This window comes from Oncorhynchus tshawytscha, linkage group LG07 (assembly GCF_018296145.1).
Source record: "Oncorhynchus tshawytscha isolate Ot180627B linkage group LG07, Otsh_v2.0, whole genome shotgun sequence".
Lineage (NCBI taxonomy): Eukaryota > Metazoa > Chordata > Actinopteri > Salmoniformes > Salmonidae > Oncorhynchus > Oncorhynchus tshawytscha.
Genome location: NC_056435.1, coordinates 57,322,065 through 57,339,009, shown reverse-complemented (window position 1 = coordinate 57,339,009; position 16,945 = coordinate 57,322,065). Strand labels below are relative to the sequence as shown.

The window sequence follows — 16,945 nt, the reverse complement described above, 5'->3', positions numbered from 1 at the left end:
GGCAGTGAACAGTGAGCAAAATAACTGTACCCTTTCAAATACATGGAACGCTGCTCCCTCTGGTAGCGTGACCCAGTTAGGACTGTTCAGTGTTTTTACTGTGCTGTGCCACCTGGTCTGGACTGGTCCTAACTGTCAGTGCTGTCCCTGTCTGTCCCCCTGAAGTCCTGTCTCATTGACCTGAAGGAGCATGCCTCCTCCCTGGCCTCCTCCAGCCTGAAGAAAGAATCCAAGCTCAAGTCTCTGGAGATGGCCATCGAGCAGAAGAAAGAGGAGTGTAGCAAGTTGGAGACACAGTTACAGAAGGTAGGTGTCCTAGCACTGCACAACTTAAAAGTGTAAATGAAAGTGGGGAATGCATGGCTGGGATTCAAAAATACAGCATACTCCCAGAGGCCTTTGCGGTTTCATTCTGATGTCTATTATGTAAACTAGCAATGACCACCTGAACAACTCATTTGGGACGGCCTCAATGATTTAGTCTGTCAGTTAAAATCACTGTTAGAATCCCTGTTAAAGGGATGGCAAGGATTTATAGTAACACTGTATGGTACAGAGCTTACTTACAGTGTTTGATAACGGTGAGAAACCTACAGTGCATTGTGCACAGTTCAGCAAGTATTAGGTTAAATGGTTCAAGGAAACAAGTGGAAGAGATTCCTTTTATACCATGATAATGTCTTCTACTAATCTGCTTACCTTCAGTTGCATTTTTTACAATTCAGTCAAAACCTGCAGTATGTAGACAGTGTTATACCTGTATGGCTGATGAAGACTTTTACTTTACACTGCATCAAGTCCAGCTGACATGGATTGTCACATTAAAAGGGAAGTTCAGTATTGCGTGTTTGCCCCTATCACTTCTGTTGCATTTTAGCTAGCTGTGGCTAAAATTAGCTGAAGTTTGTATTGGCTGTTTAAAGAAAACCGAACCATGTATTACAGATTATCCTGGCCCGTAGACTACTTTCAGTACGAGGAACCATCTTACATTAGGTTGGAAAATACGGAACTTTCCTTTAAACCACTGTCACAAGAATTTTCAATCCAAAAGATGATAACAATCACTATTAGGTTGACCAATCCCCCCTAGGTTGTAAAGCTAGGGTTAATAAGAATTAAGCAAAGTCCCAGATTTCTGCAAAAGGTTGGTTCTTTATTCAGAGAATGTTCTGAAGTAAAAATGCAAAAACAGTCATTTTATAACTCCTACACTATGACTCTTAACACATTTTATACAATTATATGATTTCAGGGTGGAATCCTTTAGTCATTACTTTAAACATATAAATGATCTTATCAATCAATCCTTTAACTAAATATTACACACTGATATTTCAACCTTTATTGGAATTATAAATGTCACACAAAAGCAAACAAAACCAATACATGTATTTACATCATACACTCATCAACGACTGTTCTAGGCCTATATCCAATAATAACTCTTCTTTTTAGGATTTTCATTATAATCTTCATTAAATAAACAGTCTGTCTAAACATTGAAGATCGTCTCATCCAGCATGGGCTCCTCATGGTTGAAGGAATCAGTGGCATCTACTAGGCTTGGAGGCATGTAGTTGTCACCTCATCATTTGTTGCGTCATCGATCTCGCTAGAGTCCTGGTAATTAAACCTCTCACACACGGAATCAAACAGCAACCACACATCACCAACACACTCATACAGGTGAAAGCAGCTCATAACACAGTAATTATTTAAAAAATAAATTTTCCAAACATACTGTCGAACCACCCAGTCAGTGAGGTATCCACCCCAGAGTTCTCCGATAACTTATTTGACTCCTATTCTGTAAGTCACCCATCCTTGATGGTCAGTGTATTATATAGTTTATATTTTACTTCTTATCAATGACAACGGCATCATATAATTAGTACAGGAAGGTGGTGGATCTGAATGTATCAGAAAGATTACCAAGACTATGATGCAGCTCAGAGTCCCTAATATTCCCCAAAACCGCCAACCCTCTCCTGCCCTTAGTCAGTCTGCTAGGTACCACCCCATACTCACACTTCTAAGAGCACACACAGTAATTAAAGGTCGGAATAGGGGATCTTCGTTAAGGAGGTAACCCCCGAACCCTGTTGGTACTCGGTTCTTCCCCTAACTCTGTGTGTGATCAGCGGTGCTTGTATGTGTTCCTACCTTTTTGTAGTGGGTAACGTGGACCCAAGTGGCTCTCTCAGCTATTCTAATGGTAAAGGCAGTGGTTAACAGAACCTGGTATGAGCCTTCCCAACTGGTCTGCTTCCAGTCTTTTCTCCTCAGGGACTGGATCCACACCCAGTCTCCTGGTTGGATTGAGTGAATCACCTTCTTCTGTAATTCACCTGTTGGACACAAAAACTTGGACATACGGGTATGGTTAATAGCTTTTAGTTTATTGACTTGGACATACGGGTATGGTTAATAGCTTTTAGTTTATTGAGAATTTATTGAAAATACAGTAGATGGTTTTTTGATCAATTATTGAATTAGAATTTAAGTTTACATCCTGAATTGACTGCCTTCGATTGAACTTGAATCAAACCCTGGTGGATAATTTTAGAGCATTCTCTACTATTAGCATGTCTAATATATACAACCTCATCAGTCCCTGCCAACACACATCCTTTATTCAATGCTGCTGCTGCTACTATTAGCATGTCTAATATATACAACCTCATCAGTCCCTGCCAACACACATCCTTTATTCAATGCTGCTGCTGCTACTATTAGCATGTCTAATATATACAACCTCATCAGTCCCTGCCAACACACATCCTTTATTCAATGCTGCTGCTGCTACTATTAGCACATGCATATACAACGCTGTAGCAACATTGTGAAAACGTCCAATCCTCCATAAATTCTCTGTTTGTTTAAAACCCTCTCAACGCAATCAAATAATTTGGTTTTGACCAATCACCTATAGCAATTGAATGTAAAACCTGGATCAAAGTTTTCTGCATTTAATTAACTTACTAACGGGATACTATTGGACCAGTTATGTCTGGTCGTCACTAGTTACCACAATCGCAAAGTAATAAACCCTGCCTATGTCGTGGAGAATCATTTCAAAATATAACACTTACAAGAACTTGTGAATTCAATATAGGCTTTTAATACAAACATATCAGAAGCCTAGATGGTCCGCGGAACACACACTTTCCCAGAGCACTGGCTCTGTCTTTATACACACACAGTATATGAGTCCATTCCATATGTTAATGAAGTTACTTTCCTCAAGTCATCGGTCACCATTATCTTTCAGTCCAGGCTTCCTCCATATTCATGCCTAATAACGCCTGTATCCGCTCTTGATTAGATTACAATGGTGGCAGGGCCCTCTCATGTCCTAAAATTAATGTATATCTATCTTACCCTAAGCACTTATGGCCTTTAATCTAAGCACTTATGTCCTTTACCCTCTCTATCTAATCTTTATAATGATGTCCTGCTCCTTCCATAATAGATCATGTATTTAAGGGTCACCTCCTCCTCTTTGCCCTAAGCCCTTATGCACAGTAAAGCACGTATGGCTTCGGCCATTACACTTATGTCTGTTTAATCTTTGGTTTCCTGTCCGCTTTCTGTTTGTGGTCTAATGTATACCTATCTTTGCTCAATAGTGTCATATATGTCTCTATATGTAACAAAAACTACAACACCTATTTATACCGTTTCTCTTCTTAATATATTTTAAACCGAACCCTAACCTCAACCCTAACCTTAAACCCAATACTAACCTTAAGCCTAACCCTAACCTTAAATACATTTTTGTTTTCATACATTTTTACAATATGATAGCGACCGGCTTGATTCGGTATTATGTAACAAAATGTTTAATTATGTTTTTTACATTGAATAAAAGCAGAGACACAGAGCTACAAAATAGTATATAATATACTGCATTTGAGGAACAATGGGAAAGTAATTCTGCTTCGAATGAACTTGTAGCATCACTTTTGAGAAAATGGCCTTTGAATATTTTTGGTACCTACTGGAGAGCTCTTCTTTGTCTTCACTCGTTCAGCATCATTCACACCCTCTTAAGCTTGAGCTCTACCAATTTCTTTAAGGCTTGATCTGAGCGTTCTGTCCTAAAAACAGCAGTCAAGCACCCAAGCTAACTGGCTAACAGTTGTCGCAGTGAAATTCTATTAAAATTGACACTTGCATAGTGGAGTCTTTTGTTAAGACATGTAGCTAGCTAAACAATGAACCATAATCACAACTCATGATATTAGTACCCCTAAGGAATCTGCAGGTAGCTAACCAGGTTCAATGTTAGCTAAAAGTAGGCTATAACAAGCAAAGCAAATGGCTCTGAGATACGAATAATAAGATCATACACGTAATGCTAGCTAGTGAGCTAGCCAGCTAATGTTAGCTAGCAAGCCAGCCAGCTAACGTTAGCTAGCTAGATAACAGTACACTTTAACTTGAAATTAAAAGACTTTATGTCAAAATTAGAAACGTGTAATATCTGAAATTGTAGCTAGCTAAACTATCTTACCCGTGGTCTGAAATACGAGTAGATAGCCAGAGCGAATTTACCAGCTACATCTATCAACAGTTGTCACAATGAACTTCTATTGAAATAGATACTTGCATAGTGGAGGTTTTTGTTAAGATGGTAGCTAGCTAAACATTGGACCATAATCACTTCTCATGACGTTACTACCCTGCATGAATCTGCAGGAAGCTAACCAACCAGGTTCAATGTTAGCTAGCTAATATTAGGCTAGAACTAGCCAAGAAAATGGCTCTGAGATATGAATAATAAGATCATACACGTAACGTTAGCTAGCGAGCCAGCCAACTAACTTTAGCTAGCTAGCTAACAGTTCACTTTAACTTGAAATTAAAAATAAATGTGTAATATCTGAAAAATGTAGCTAGCTAGGCTATCTTACCCGTATACATCATGGTTGGACGCTTCTCCCTGTCACAGATGCCATGGTTGCCCTAGTTTGAAGATGTAATCTGGAAACAGGTGTTTTCTCCATCTCCTTTGCTATCATACTCTAATTCCACTGATTTCAAAACTCTGTCCTCCAGAAAGTGGAGAGCAACACTTATGCAGTTCTACTAAGCAATATATATATATTTTTAAAAGCCACGTTAGACAGGATTACCTATACATACTAACCAGCTCAAATAGACAGAAGCGTGCTATGTGGCAGACCAATCCGAACTCGTGTCCAGCCCACGCATTATCTCAGCCAATCATGTGGGAAGTGGGAAGGTTGCCGGTGTACCAGTATAGCTTCCGTCCCTCTCCTCGCCCCAACCTGGGCTCGAACCAGGGACCATCTGCACACAAGGGAACCACTACTTCAAGGTCTCAGAGCAAGTGACGTCACCGATTGAAACGCTATTAGCGCGCACCACCGCTAACTAGCTAACCATTTCACATCGGTTACACCGGCTTTTCTGTGGCTAAACCAACTAGGCTCGTAATTTAACAATTTTATTTGTATTTACAGATGGCATACATGTTTGTTATTAAGGCACATGAAAGTTCACATGTTCCAGAAGGCATTTTAAAGATTACATTTAAATGTCTCTCGTGTGAGGTAGTGACCCGGAACATATGCCTAGTTTCCTGAAACGGGTGACATACAGCCAATTTTGACTTTGTTGCTGTGGTAACTAGTGGAAATCGTTATGTCTGGATAACGTTCAGATAATGTTCCTACAACACCTTAGATGGGGAGCAAAGATGTCCATCAGATCTCCTCCTTGTGTCTCTCTGTCCCATAACCACCCATTCTGGATCCTCCTCACTCCTCACTCCTCATCCTCCTACTCCTTCTTTGGTTCCTGTCCAGTGGTCCTAGCTGTCTCAACCATAGAAATCCAATTACAAAATCAAGTCAATGTTCCGTGATGGATGGACCAGCTTCCAAATTGTGTGTAATTTTATTTCTATGGTCTCAACATACTGTTCAACATGTACATTAAACGTGTTCTCTATATTGACACTCCTTTAACATGTAACATGTAGGCTAACATGTAACATCATTTTTCTTAGCCTGGTCCCAGAACTGTTTGTGCTGTCTTGCCAACTCCTTTGGTAATTGTCTGTTTGGGATGAACAGATCTGGTACCAGGCTAGTCTGTTCTCCCCGGATCCTGCTGTTTCTACTCTCCTCTGGCTAATGGAGCTACATGCTAATGCTATCTTCCCCAATCTCCCCCCTCCCCCTCCCTCCTCGTCTCCCCCCTTCACCACCTTCCTTTGCAATGTAGCAAGCAGAGCAGCTGTTCACTCAGATGAACAACCCTGTAAGTCCTTTGCTCCATCTGGAGCTCTCTGTGGTGGCACATATTGAAAGCACGAGGACACCCTCCAAAAGCTACTCTAAAACCCTGGAACATGCTAGCTAGCTAGTGCGTAATCGTGTCATGGCCACATGGTCTCAGTCCCACTGTCCCTGGTATCTCTTTCAGATAATGTAGATGCATGTTGATCTTTACACTGTATAAGTATGATTAGCCTCTGACATTAGCCATTAGCCTCTGTTCTGGGTGAACAGAGTGTGAAGTGAGCATTTAGCTTAGCGTTTATCTTAGCATTTATCTTAGCATAGCTTTAATCTGTATGACCACACAGTTGCGGTTGTATTTATTTGCATCTTGATAGCCTAACATACTGTTGTTGCTCAACCATTGGTCTCTGTTAGAAAGAATTGTACAAAGACCTGTACAATGGTGATATAATGTGTTTTTTACTATGGTCGAATGTTTCTTACAAAGCTTCATAGCAAAAAAAGCTGAGTTAACTGAAAGTTACGGATATTTCTTCTTCTATAGTGTTCTCACATCCGGCATCATGACTGATAGTAAGATACCAAGGTATCAGTCAGCTCTGTACCATTATTTTAACAAACTCAGAATTAATAATCAACACATTTTTCATCTAACTGTAGGCCTTGCATACCTGTATAGGGCCTATAGAGCTGTGTCCCAAACAGCAGCCTACTCCCTACATAGTGCGCTACTTTTGAGCAGGGCCCACAGGCAAGTCCTAGAGGTACACGCCACCCACTTCTGAGACCTTTAGATTCCCCCCAAACTGTTGGTGCTCACTTTACTCCTCATGCTTGAAATATGTCACTTGTGGTCACTGCTGGATTGATCTAAACCTGTTCATGTGGAAAGCATTGCAAAGATTGTCTTCCCAGCTGTGTTGGTTTGCATGCTATGATTTGTCCTCCTTATTATCGCATGCTTTGTTTGCTCGTCACTGTTTGGCCCCCTTCACTGTCTCCATGTTAATAAGTGGTCAATAGAACAGAGGCCTAATATTAACCTTCTAACACTGGTAATGGTTGACGTGGCTCACTGTGGGGGTCTATATTTATCTAGTCATGCTCTGTGTTGTGTTGCTCTGTTGTGTTGGTCTGTTGTATTGGTCTGTTGTGTTGCTCTGTTGGGTCTATTGTGTTGCTTTGTTGTGTTGCTCTGTTGGGTCTGTTGTGTTGGGCCTGTTGTGTTGGGTCTGTTGTGTTGCTCTGTTGTGTTGGTCTGTTGTGCTGGGTCTGTTGTGTTGGTCTGTTGTGTTAGGTCCGTTGTGTTGGGTCTGTTGTGTTGGGACTGTTGTGTTGCTCTGTGACTGTCAGCGTTGTCGATGTGATGTCTCAGATGTGTTGTGTAATTCTGATCTGTGTTGTGTACTTCTGTGTGTTTGAAAGATGACTCAAGCTGTTCAGTTTTTACTGACTGGTGGTCAAAAGCCTTTCCTCTTTCAGTGACTTAGACACACTAGAGGTGATCAGGTGTGATTATCCAGAGAGACATGAGAGCAAAGATGAGTGATTCTACCAAGTGATTATAACAGGAAGGACAGGGCTCAGAGTAGGAGTGCTGATCTAGGATCAGATTAATATTTTAGATCACAATGAATATGATTATATGGACAGGTAAGGACCTGATCCCAGATCAGCACTCCTACTAGGAGATGCTTTGTGGTTACAGGCCCTGGTCCTGTCCTTCCTATACACACATGGCCTGTTTCCCCAACCCAGATTAATCCTGCTTCTAGACTAAATGGAATGTATGCTAAATGTTGAATCTCCATTGAAAGTGCTCTTTTGACCAGGACTAGGCTTAATCTGTGTCTGGGAAACTGGCCCACAGTCCACTTTGGCTCCTAAAAAGTTATTGTCATGAGGTCAGCAAGTATGTAAGAAGCTACTCAGGAAAACTAACGATACTAAATAACAGATGTACAAATCTCAACTGTTCTATATCGCTTGTTTTTCAAGTTAGCATTAGCATATTGTAACAGGCACAAGCAGCCTTTAGTTCCAATCGCTTTGGTACACTAGTCTCACAGAACTGAGCTAAATAACAGCCTCAGTCAGAGCTAATGAGCCATAGCAGTACTGATGTCCCCTGTTCACTATGCTTTATTTATACATTACAGAGAGAGGGAAAGAGGGAGAGAGGAGAGTGAGAAGTTCATAAAAGACACTAACTGTTGAGCTTGTCTGTTCTGGGTTCTCTCCCCTTTCTCCTATTTGTGAGAGTCTATGCGTGTGTTCCATTCGTGTGTGTGTGTGTGTGTGTGTGTTTTTTTCTTTTTTTCTTTTTCTCTCCATGACCATGCAGAAGGCCCATGAGGTCCAGCAGCAGCAGGTGGGAGTGGGCTCCAGGGGGAACCCAGAGTATGTGGAGCGGGAGCAGCGAGTCAAGGTCCTAGAGAAGGAGGTTTCCTACTATAAGGAGGAGTCTGGCAAGGCCCAGGCCGAGGTGGATAGGCTACTAGCCATCCTCCGAGAGGTGGAGACTGAGAAGAACGACAGGGATAAAAAGATCGCCGAGCTGGAAAGGTAACTGGGCTATACTACCCGTAGCTTTACATTTCTATGGTACTCAGCGGAAGTGCTTTATATTTACAGTATATACAGTGCCTTCGGAAAGTATTCAGACCCCTTGACTTTTTCCACATTTTGTTATTCTAAACTTGATCTTATTGATCTTATTGAATAACATAAGATCAAGTATTGATCTTATACTTGATCTTATGTTATTCTAAACTAATCTTTTTTTTTTCACTGACCAATCTACACACAATACCTCATAATGACAAAGCAAAAACAGGTTTTTATAAATGTTTGCTCATTTATAAAAATAAAAAAAATAAACAATCACATTTACTTAAGTATTCAGACCCCTTACTCAGTACTTTGTTGAAGCATCTTTGGCAGCTATTACAGCCTGGAATTTTTTGGGTATGATGCTACAAGCTTGGCACACCTGTATTTGGAGAGTTTCTCCCATTCTTCTCTGCAGATCCTCTCAAGCTCTGTCAGGTTGATGGGGATTGTTGCTGAACAGCTGTTTTCAGGTCTCTCCAGTGATGTTAGATTGTGTTCAAGTCCGGGCTCTGGCTGGGCTACTCAACGACATTCAGAGACTTGTCCCGAACCCACTCCTGAGTCGTCTTGGTTGTGTGCTTAGGATTGTTGTCCTGTTAGAAGGTGAACCTTCGTCCCCGTCTAAGGTCCTGAATGCTCTGGAGCAGGTTTTTATCAAGGATCTCTCTGTACTTTTCTCCATTCATCTTTTACTCGATCCGGACTAGTCTCCCAGTCCCAGCTGCTGAAAAACATCCCCACAGCATGATGCTGTCACCACCATGTTTCACCGTAGGGATGGTGCCAGGTTTCCTCCAGACGGGACGCTTGGTATTCAGGCTACAGAGTTCTATCTTGGCATGGTTTGAGAGTCTTTAGGTTCCTTTTGGCAAACTCCAAGAGGCTGTCATGTGTCTTATGACCTTCTGGAAGGTTATCCCATCACCACAGAGGAAATCTAGAGCTCTGTCAGAGTGACCATCAGGTTCTTGGTCACCTGCCTAACCAAGGCCCTTCTCCCCTGATTGCTTAGTTTGGTCAGGTGGCCAAACTGTCTCGGAGCTCTACGGACAAGTCCTACGACCTCATGGATTGGTATTTTGCTCTGATATACAGTCAACTGTGTGACCTTATATAGACAGGTGTGTGACTTTCCAAATCATAACCAATCAATTGAATTTACCACAGGTGGACTCCAATCAAGTTGTAGAAACATCTCAAGGATGATCAATGGAAACAGGAAGCACCTGAGCTCAATTTCGAGTCTCATAGCAAAGGGTCTGAGTACTTATAAGATATTTCTGTTTTTTATTAATACATTTGAAATTAATTCTAAAAACCTGTTTTTGCTTTGTCATTATGGGGTGTTGTGTGTAGATTGCTGAGGAGTTTTATTTATTTAATACATTTTAGATTTAGGCTGTAAAGTAACAAAATGTGTAAAAAGTCAAGGGGTTTGAATACTTTCTGACGGCACTGTAGGTCTCATAATAGATAAATATATATATTGATGTTGAGTAGTTGGAGGTGTGGCGTAAGCATGGAAGTGCTATGGATAGAGAAACAGACAGAATTATAGATAAAGATTAGCATATTTATTGAACTGATTATCAGACTAACACCATATACCTGGGTTAACGTCTAAGGCAATACTATTACTTTGTCACGGCTAACTGGGTGTGTGAGGTAAGAATCAGGCGAAGAGAGCAGAGAGTTCCAATGGGAAAAGTGCACTTTAATCTGGTACCAAAATACAATGCCCAAAACCCCGGGGGCGCGAAAATACTGACCAACTCAACACACAGGGTACACGGTCCGGAGCACTAACACACCCAATGACACAACACGTAACACAAAATTAATCGCGGACAAAACAAGGGCGGGTTTACTAGGCTTAAATAAGGAAGCACATCAGGAAAACACAATTAGACACAGGTGCCTCAGGCACCTCACCTTCTTGAAGGGGACCAGCCACCACCGGCCTGAGGAGAGACACATTAAACGAGGGGTTAATACGATAATAAGTAGGAAGTTGTAACCTGTAACACACCTCGTTTATCCTCCTCAGGACTTTAAATGGCCCCACACACTGCGGCCCCAGCTTCTGGCAGGGCAGGCGGAGGGGCAGGTTTCGGGTCGAGAGCCAGACCCGCTCTTCTTCTGCCGCCCCCCCCGCCAGTCTCAGTGATTCCTGGACGGCTTTCTAGGTGTCTTTTGAGCGCTGTACACATTCCTCCAGGAGCCCCGGTCTGGCTCTGATGCCATGGGGCCAGGACCGGCTGGTAGCCCAACACACACTGGAAGGGAGACATGTTCGTTGAGGAGTGGCGGAGGGAGTTCTGAGCGAGCTCAGCCCAAGGAACATACCTCGCCCACTCACCTGGCCGGTCCCGGCAATATGACCACAGAAACCTGCCCATATCCTGGTTTACTCGCTCCACCTACCCATTACTCTCGGTGTGTAAACCCGAGATCAAGCTGACTGAGACCCCAGCCTCTCCATAAACGCCCTCCAAACTCTGGACGTGAATTGGGGGCCCCAATCAGAAACGATGTCCGCAGGCACCCCGTAGTGCCGGAAGACATGGGTAAACAGGGCCTTCGCAGTCTGCAGGGCCGTAGGGATACCGGGCAACGGGATGAGTTGGCAGGACTTAGAAAACCGATCCACAATGACCAGGATCGTCGTACTTCCCTGGGACGGGGGAAGGTCGGTGAGGAAGTCCACCGACAAGTATGACCACGGCCGTTGTGGAACAGGGAGGGGCTGTAACTTCCCTCTAGGCAAGTGTCGAGGAGCCTTGCTCTGAGCGCAAACTGAGCAGGAGGAGACATAAAATCTCATGTCCTTAGCCAACGTGGGCCTCCAGTATCTCCCTGTCCTCTCGATGCCAGGATGACCCGAGGAGGGTAGAGTATGAGCCCAATGTATTAATTTATCAAGGACATCCCTCGGCACATACTGAGCCCCTGCTGGTCACTGAGGGGGGGCAGGCTCTAACCGTGATGCCCTCTCTATCTCCGCTTCCACCTCCCATGCTACCGGTGCCACGAGACATGAAGGTGGAAGAATGGGGGTCGGCTCGACGGACTGCTCCTCGGTATCATAGAGGCGGACTCCCGGTCCCCTACGTCATAGTTTCGCTCTGCCGGACCAAGCTTCTTCGAAAAGAAAAGAACAAGGGCGGCCGAGCGTCCACCTCCACTATGAACATTAAAGAGGGGTCCGGATGCGCCAACACGGGCACATTGGTGAACAGCTCCTTCAGACGACTGAAAGCTCTGCCCGCCTCTGCTGACCAACGCAAGTGCGCCGGACCTCCCTTCAGCAGTGAGGTAAAGGGAGGAGCCACCTGACCAAAATCCCGGATAAACCTCCGGTAGTAATTGGCAAACCCTAAAAACCGCTGCACCTCTTTCACCGTGGTCGGAGTCGGCCAATTACGCACGGCTGTAACGCGGTCACACTCCATCACCACCCCGGAGGTGGAAATACGATAACCCAGGACACGTGCACCTCGCGTGTGACAGAATAGATCAGGATGTTATCGATGTACACTACCACTCCCTGCCCGTGCAGGTCTCGGAGAATCTCGTCTACGAAGGACTGAAAGACGGCTGGATCATTCTTCAACCCATATGGCATGACGAGGTACTCATAATGGCCAGATGTAGTACTAAATGAGGTTTTCCACTCATCTCCTCCCCGGATACGCACCTTATTATACGCACTCCTCAGGTCCAGTTTTGTGAAGAAGCGCGCCCCGTGAAATGATTCCACCGCCGTAGCGATGAGAGGTAGTGGGTAACTAAACCCCACTGTGATAGAATTTAGACCTCGATAATCAATGCACGGACGCAGACCTCGCTCCTTCTTCTTCACAAAAAAGAAGCTTGAGGAGACGGGTGATGTGGAGGGCCGAATGTACCCCTGTCCCAGCGATTCAGCAACATATGTCTCCATAGCCACTGTCTCCTCCTGGGACAATGGGTACACGTGACTCCTAGGAAGTGCAGCGTTCACCAGGAGGTCTATCGCGTAGTCCCCTCGATTATGGGGTGGTAATTGGGTCGCCTTCCTCTTACTGAGGCGATAGCCAAATCGGCATATTCAGAGGGAATGCGCACGGTGGAAACCTAGTCTGGACTCTCCACCATAGTCGCACCAACGGAAACTCCTATACACCTGCCTGAACACTCCTCTGACCACCCTCTAAGAGCCCCCTGTCGCCATGAAATCACCGGGTTGTGATGAGCTAGCCAGGGAATTCCCAACACCACTGGAAATGCAGGTGAATCAATAAGGAATAGACTAATCCGCTCCTCATGACCCCCCTGCGTTACCATGTCCAGTGGCACCGTGGCCTCCCTGACCACTCCTGACCCTAATGGTCGGCTATCTAAGGAGTGCACGGGGAAAGGTAGGTCTAACGACACCAGGGGAATCCCTAGCCTTAACGCGAGCCCACGATCCATGAAGTTCTCAGCTGCGCCTGAATCTACTAGCGCCTTATGCTGTAGAGAGGGAGAAAACCTCTTTTCCTGGGTTAACACAAACATATGACCGACAGGAATCTCTGGGTGAGTCTGGTGCTGACTCACCTGGGGTGACCGAGCAGTGCTCCGCCTGGCCTCCCGACTCCCAGACGAGCTCCTCCAGCACCGGTCGGCCGTGTGTCCTTGCCGACCACGACTGGTGCAGGAGGAAACTCCTCCTCCAGTCCCCCTCGATGCAGCCCCCCCTAACTCCATGGGGATGGGAGCAGGAGGGCCTGGGGGTGGAAACAACAGGGCCTGTTCCGGACGCCCGCGGGCAGCCAGCAGGTTGTCTAGACGAATGGACATGTCTATGAGTTCATCCAAGGTGAGGGTGGTGTCCTGACACGCTAGCTCCCTGCGGACGTCCTCCCTGAGGCTACATCAAAGCCCTGTCGTTCCACCCCATTCCTGCGGCCAAGGTCCGGAACTCCAGAGCAAAGTCCTGCGCGCTCCTCGTCTCCTGTTGCAGGTGGAACAGCCGTTCACCCGCCGCCCGACCCTCTGGTGGGTGATCGAACACAGCTCAGAATCGGCAGGTGAACTCGGGGTAGTGATCCTTCGTCGAGTCTGGGCCATTCCACACTGCGTTAGCCCACTCCAGGGCTCGACCCGTCACACAGGAGACGAGGACGCTCACGCTCTCCTCCCCTGAGGGATTAGGACGGACGGTCACCAGGTATAATTCCAGTTGGAGGAGGAACCCCTGACACCCAGCCGCCGTCCCATCATACTCCCTGGGGAGCACCAGACGCAGGGCCCCCGGAGCCGGATGCTGAAGCAGGGATAGGTGGTGCTGGTGGAGGGGTGCTGGAGATGAGGTGGGAAGGCCACTCCTCTCCCATCGGTCCATCCTCTCCATCATCAGATCCATTGCCGATCCTATTCGGTGGAGAATGGTGGTGTGATGGAGGACCCTCTCCTCCATCGATGGGAGAGGAGGTGCGGCTGCTCCTGCTCATTCCATAACAGAAGGTGCGGGATTCTGTCACGGCTAACTGGGTGTGTGAGGTAAGAATCAGGCGCAGAGAGCAGAGAGTTTCAAAGGGAAAAGTGCACTTTAATCTGGCACTAAAATACAATGCCCAAAACACAGTGCGTGAAAATACTCACCAACCCAAAACACAGGGTACGCAGTCCGGAGCACTAACACACCCAACAACACAACACGTAACACAAAATTAATCCTGCACAAAACAAGGGCGGGTTTACTAGGCTTAAATAAGGGAGCACATCAGGAAAACACAATTAGACACAGGTGCAACTAATAAGACAAAACAAACAGAAAAAGGAAAAGGGATCGGTGGCGGCTAGTAGGCCGGTGACGACGACCGTCGAGCACCGCCTGAACAGGCAGGGGAGCCACCTTCGGTGGGAGTCGTGACATACTTACTGTTAATTCAATGTTTGAAAGTCTTATTTAATTACTACAAATCACTTGATTGAGTCACAGTATGAATGAAGGTTTTGATCGTTTTTTTAGTGAGCAAGCAAGGCTATGGGCGAAACCCCTACAATGTGCAGTGAAGGTGAAAGCTCATTGGATTTGTATGACAAGGCACTGGATGTGCATGGTCCTCTCCAAAAGGCCCTGTGGTGACTGCTTTATTGCTATGCTATTTATTGCTATTCCTGTAACTCTGTGCAAATTGGCTTAAATGTGCTCTTGTGTAGTTAATCTACTCTCTCATCCGGTCTTTGTTGATATGTGGATGTCACATCATCCTGTAAATCTTGGACTGTGCTGCTCTGGTGCCGCCCCCCCCGGGTACTATGCTGGCTGATAGTGAAAATCTACATCATACCTATAGAGTATCGATGAATAGAACATTTAATCTTTAGACTTTGGATTGGCCATTTTAGTGTAAAATATTGCAGAAAAGTGTCTGTCCAGGTAGGTCAAACTGTATGTGCTCACCACATGAGCATCCCCTAGCAGTAATACGGTGCCATTGCATTTCAGTGTGTCATTCTCATTCTTCTTCCATATCCCTCAATGTCTCTGTCTCTCCCTCTCTCTCTCTCTCTCTCTCTCTCTCTCCAACACTTTCCCCTCACCCTCCTTCTCACCCTTCTCCTCCTACTCCCCCTGTCACAGCCCCCCTCACCTTGCCCCTGTCCCTCGCCCTGGTTTCGGCCCTGGCCCCGTCCCTCGTCACAGTCCCGGTGGTAGAGCTCCCCCTGACCCGCTCCCCCCTGTGTCCGCTGCCCCCCAGCAGATTGGGGGCATGGTGTGGGACTTCCTGGGAAAGTGAGTGCTCTGCCCCTGGCACTTCAGCAAGGCTGCCCTCGTGGTTTACGTCGTCTGCGACTGCACCTGCATATGGTCTCGCCTTTTAATTGATTTGGTTTGATTTGGAAGCCCATCGGCCCATCCGTGTTATGTAAAGATCACTAGATCTGTTGTGCAACCTCTACAGCAGTAGTCTTGCAAAAGCCTGCGCCAGTAGTCATGTTGTATATGCATCTTTGTGCACGTGTGTCTGCGCATGTCTTCAGCCTGCTTCTCCACCCATGCCTGCACACACTTTATGACTCAATCTAATATCTTTTTCCTTTACCTTTATTTAACTAGGCAAGTCAGTTATGAACAAATTCTTATTTTCAATGACGGCCTAGGAACAGTGGGTTAAATGCCTTGTCCAGGGGCAGAACGACAGATTTTTATCTTGTCAGCTCGGGGATTCGATTTTGCAACCTTTCGGTTACTAGTCCAACACTCTAACCACTAGGCTACCTGCCACCTAAACAAGGAGCAAGGTAAACAAACTATATCAAAAAACGAAACTGTAGTAGCATGTATGAATCAATACTTTCATATTTGTATTAATACTGAACTTCTACTGTATTCATATGATTTCACATATGAAAGCCATAAGGATGTCATATATTTCTCATATACAGTATGTCAGTTTCAACACATGCAGTGCTTTCGGAAAGCATTCAGACCCCTTGACTTTTTCCTAATTTTGTTACGTTACAGCCTTATTCTAAAATGGATTTGTTTTCTTTTTTCTCATCAATCTACACACAATACCCCATAATGACATAGTTTTTTGCAAATGTATTAAATATCAGAAATACTTTATTTACATAAGTATTCAGATCCTTTGCTATGAGACTCGAAATTGAGCTCAGGTGCATCCTGCATCCATTGTTTCCATTGATCATCCTTGAGATGTTTCTACAACTTGATTGGAGTCCACCTGTTGTAAATTCAATTGATTGGGAATGATTTGGAGAGGCACACACCTGTCTATATAAGGCCCCAAAGTTGACAGTAGATGCCAGAGCAAAAACCAAGCCATGAGGTCGAAGGAATTGTCCGTAGAGCTCTGAGACAGGATTGTGTCGAGGCACATATCTGGGGAAGGGTACCAAACAATTTCTGCAGCATTGAAGGACCCCAAGAACACAGTGGCCTCCATCGTTCTTAAATGGAAGACATTTGGAACCACCAAGACTCTTCCTAGAGCTGACCTCCTGGCCAAACTGAGCAATTAAGGTAGAGGGGCCTTGTTCACGGAGGTGACCAAGGA

At 45.1% G+C, this 16,945-nt stretch overlaps 1 protein-coding gene across 1 annotated transcript in view; it reads left to right on the top strand.

Moving 5' to 3' along the window:
- LOC112255330 (ERC protein 2) overlaps positions 1–16,945 on the top strand; it is a 104,853-nt gene that overhangs the window by 73,703 nt on the left and 14,205 nt on the right. The window contains 3 exon segments of the mRNA XM_042323723.1: positions 166–306; positions 8,623–8,843; positions 15,505–15,657. Of these exon segments, the coding sequence (XP_042179657.1) occupies positions 166–306; positions 8,623–8,843; positions 15,505–15,657 (515 nt within the window).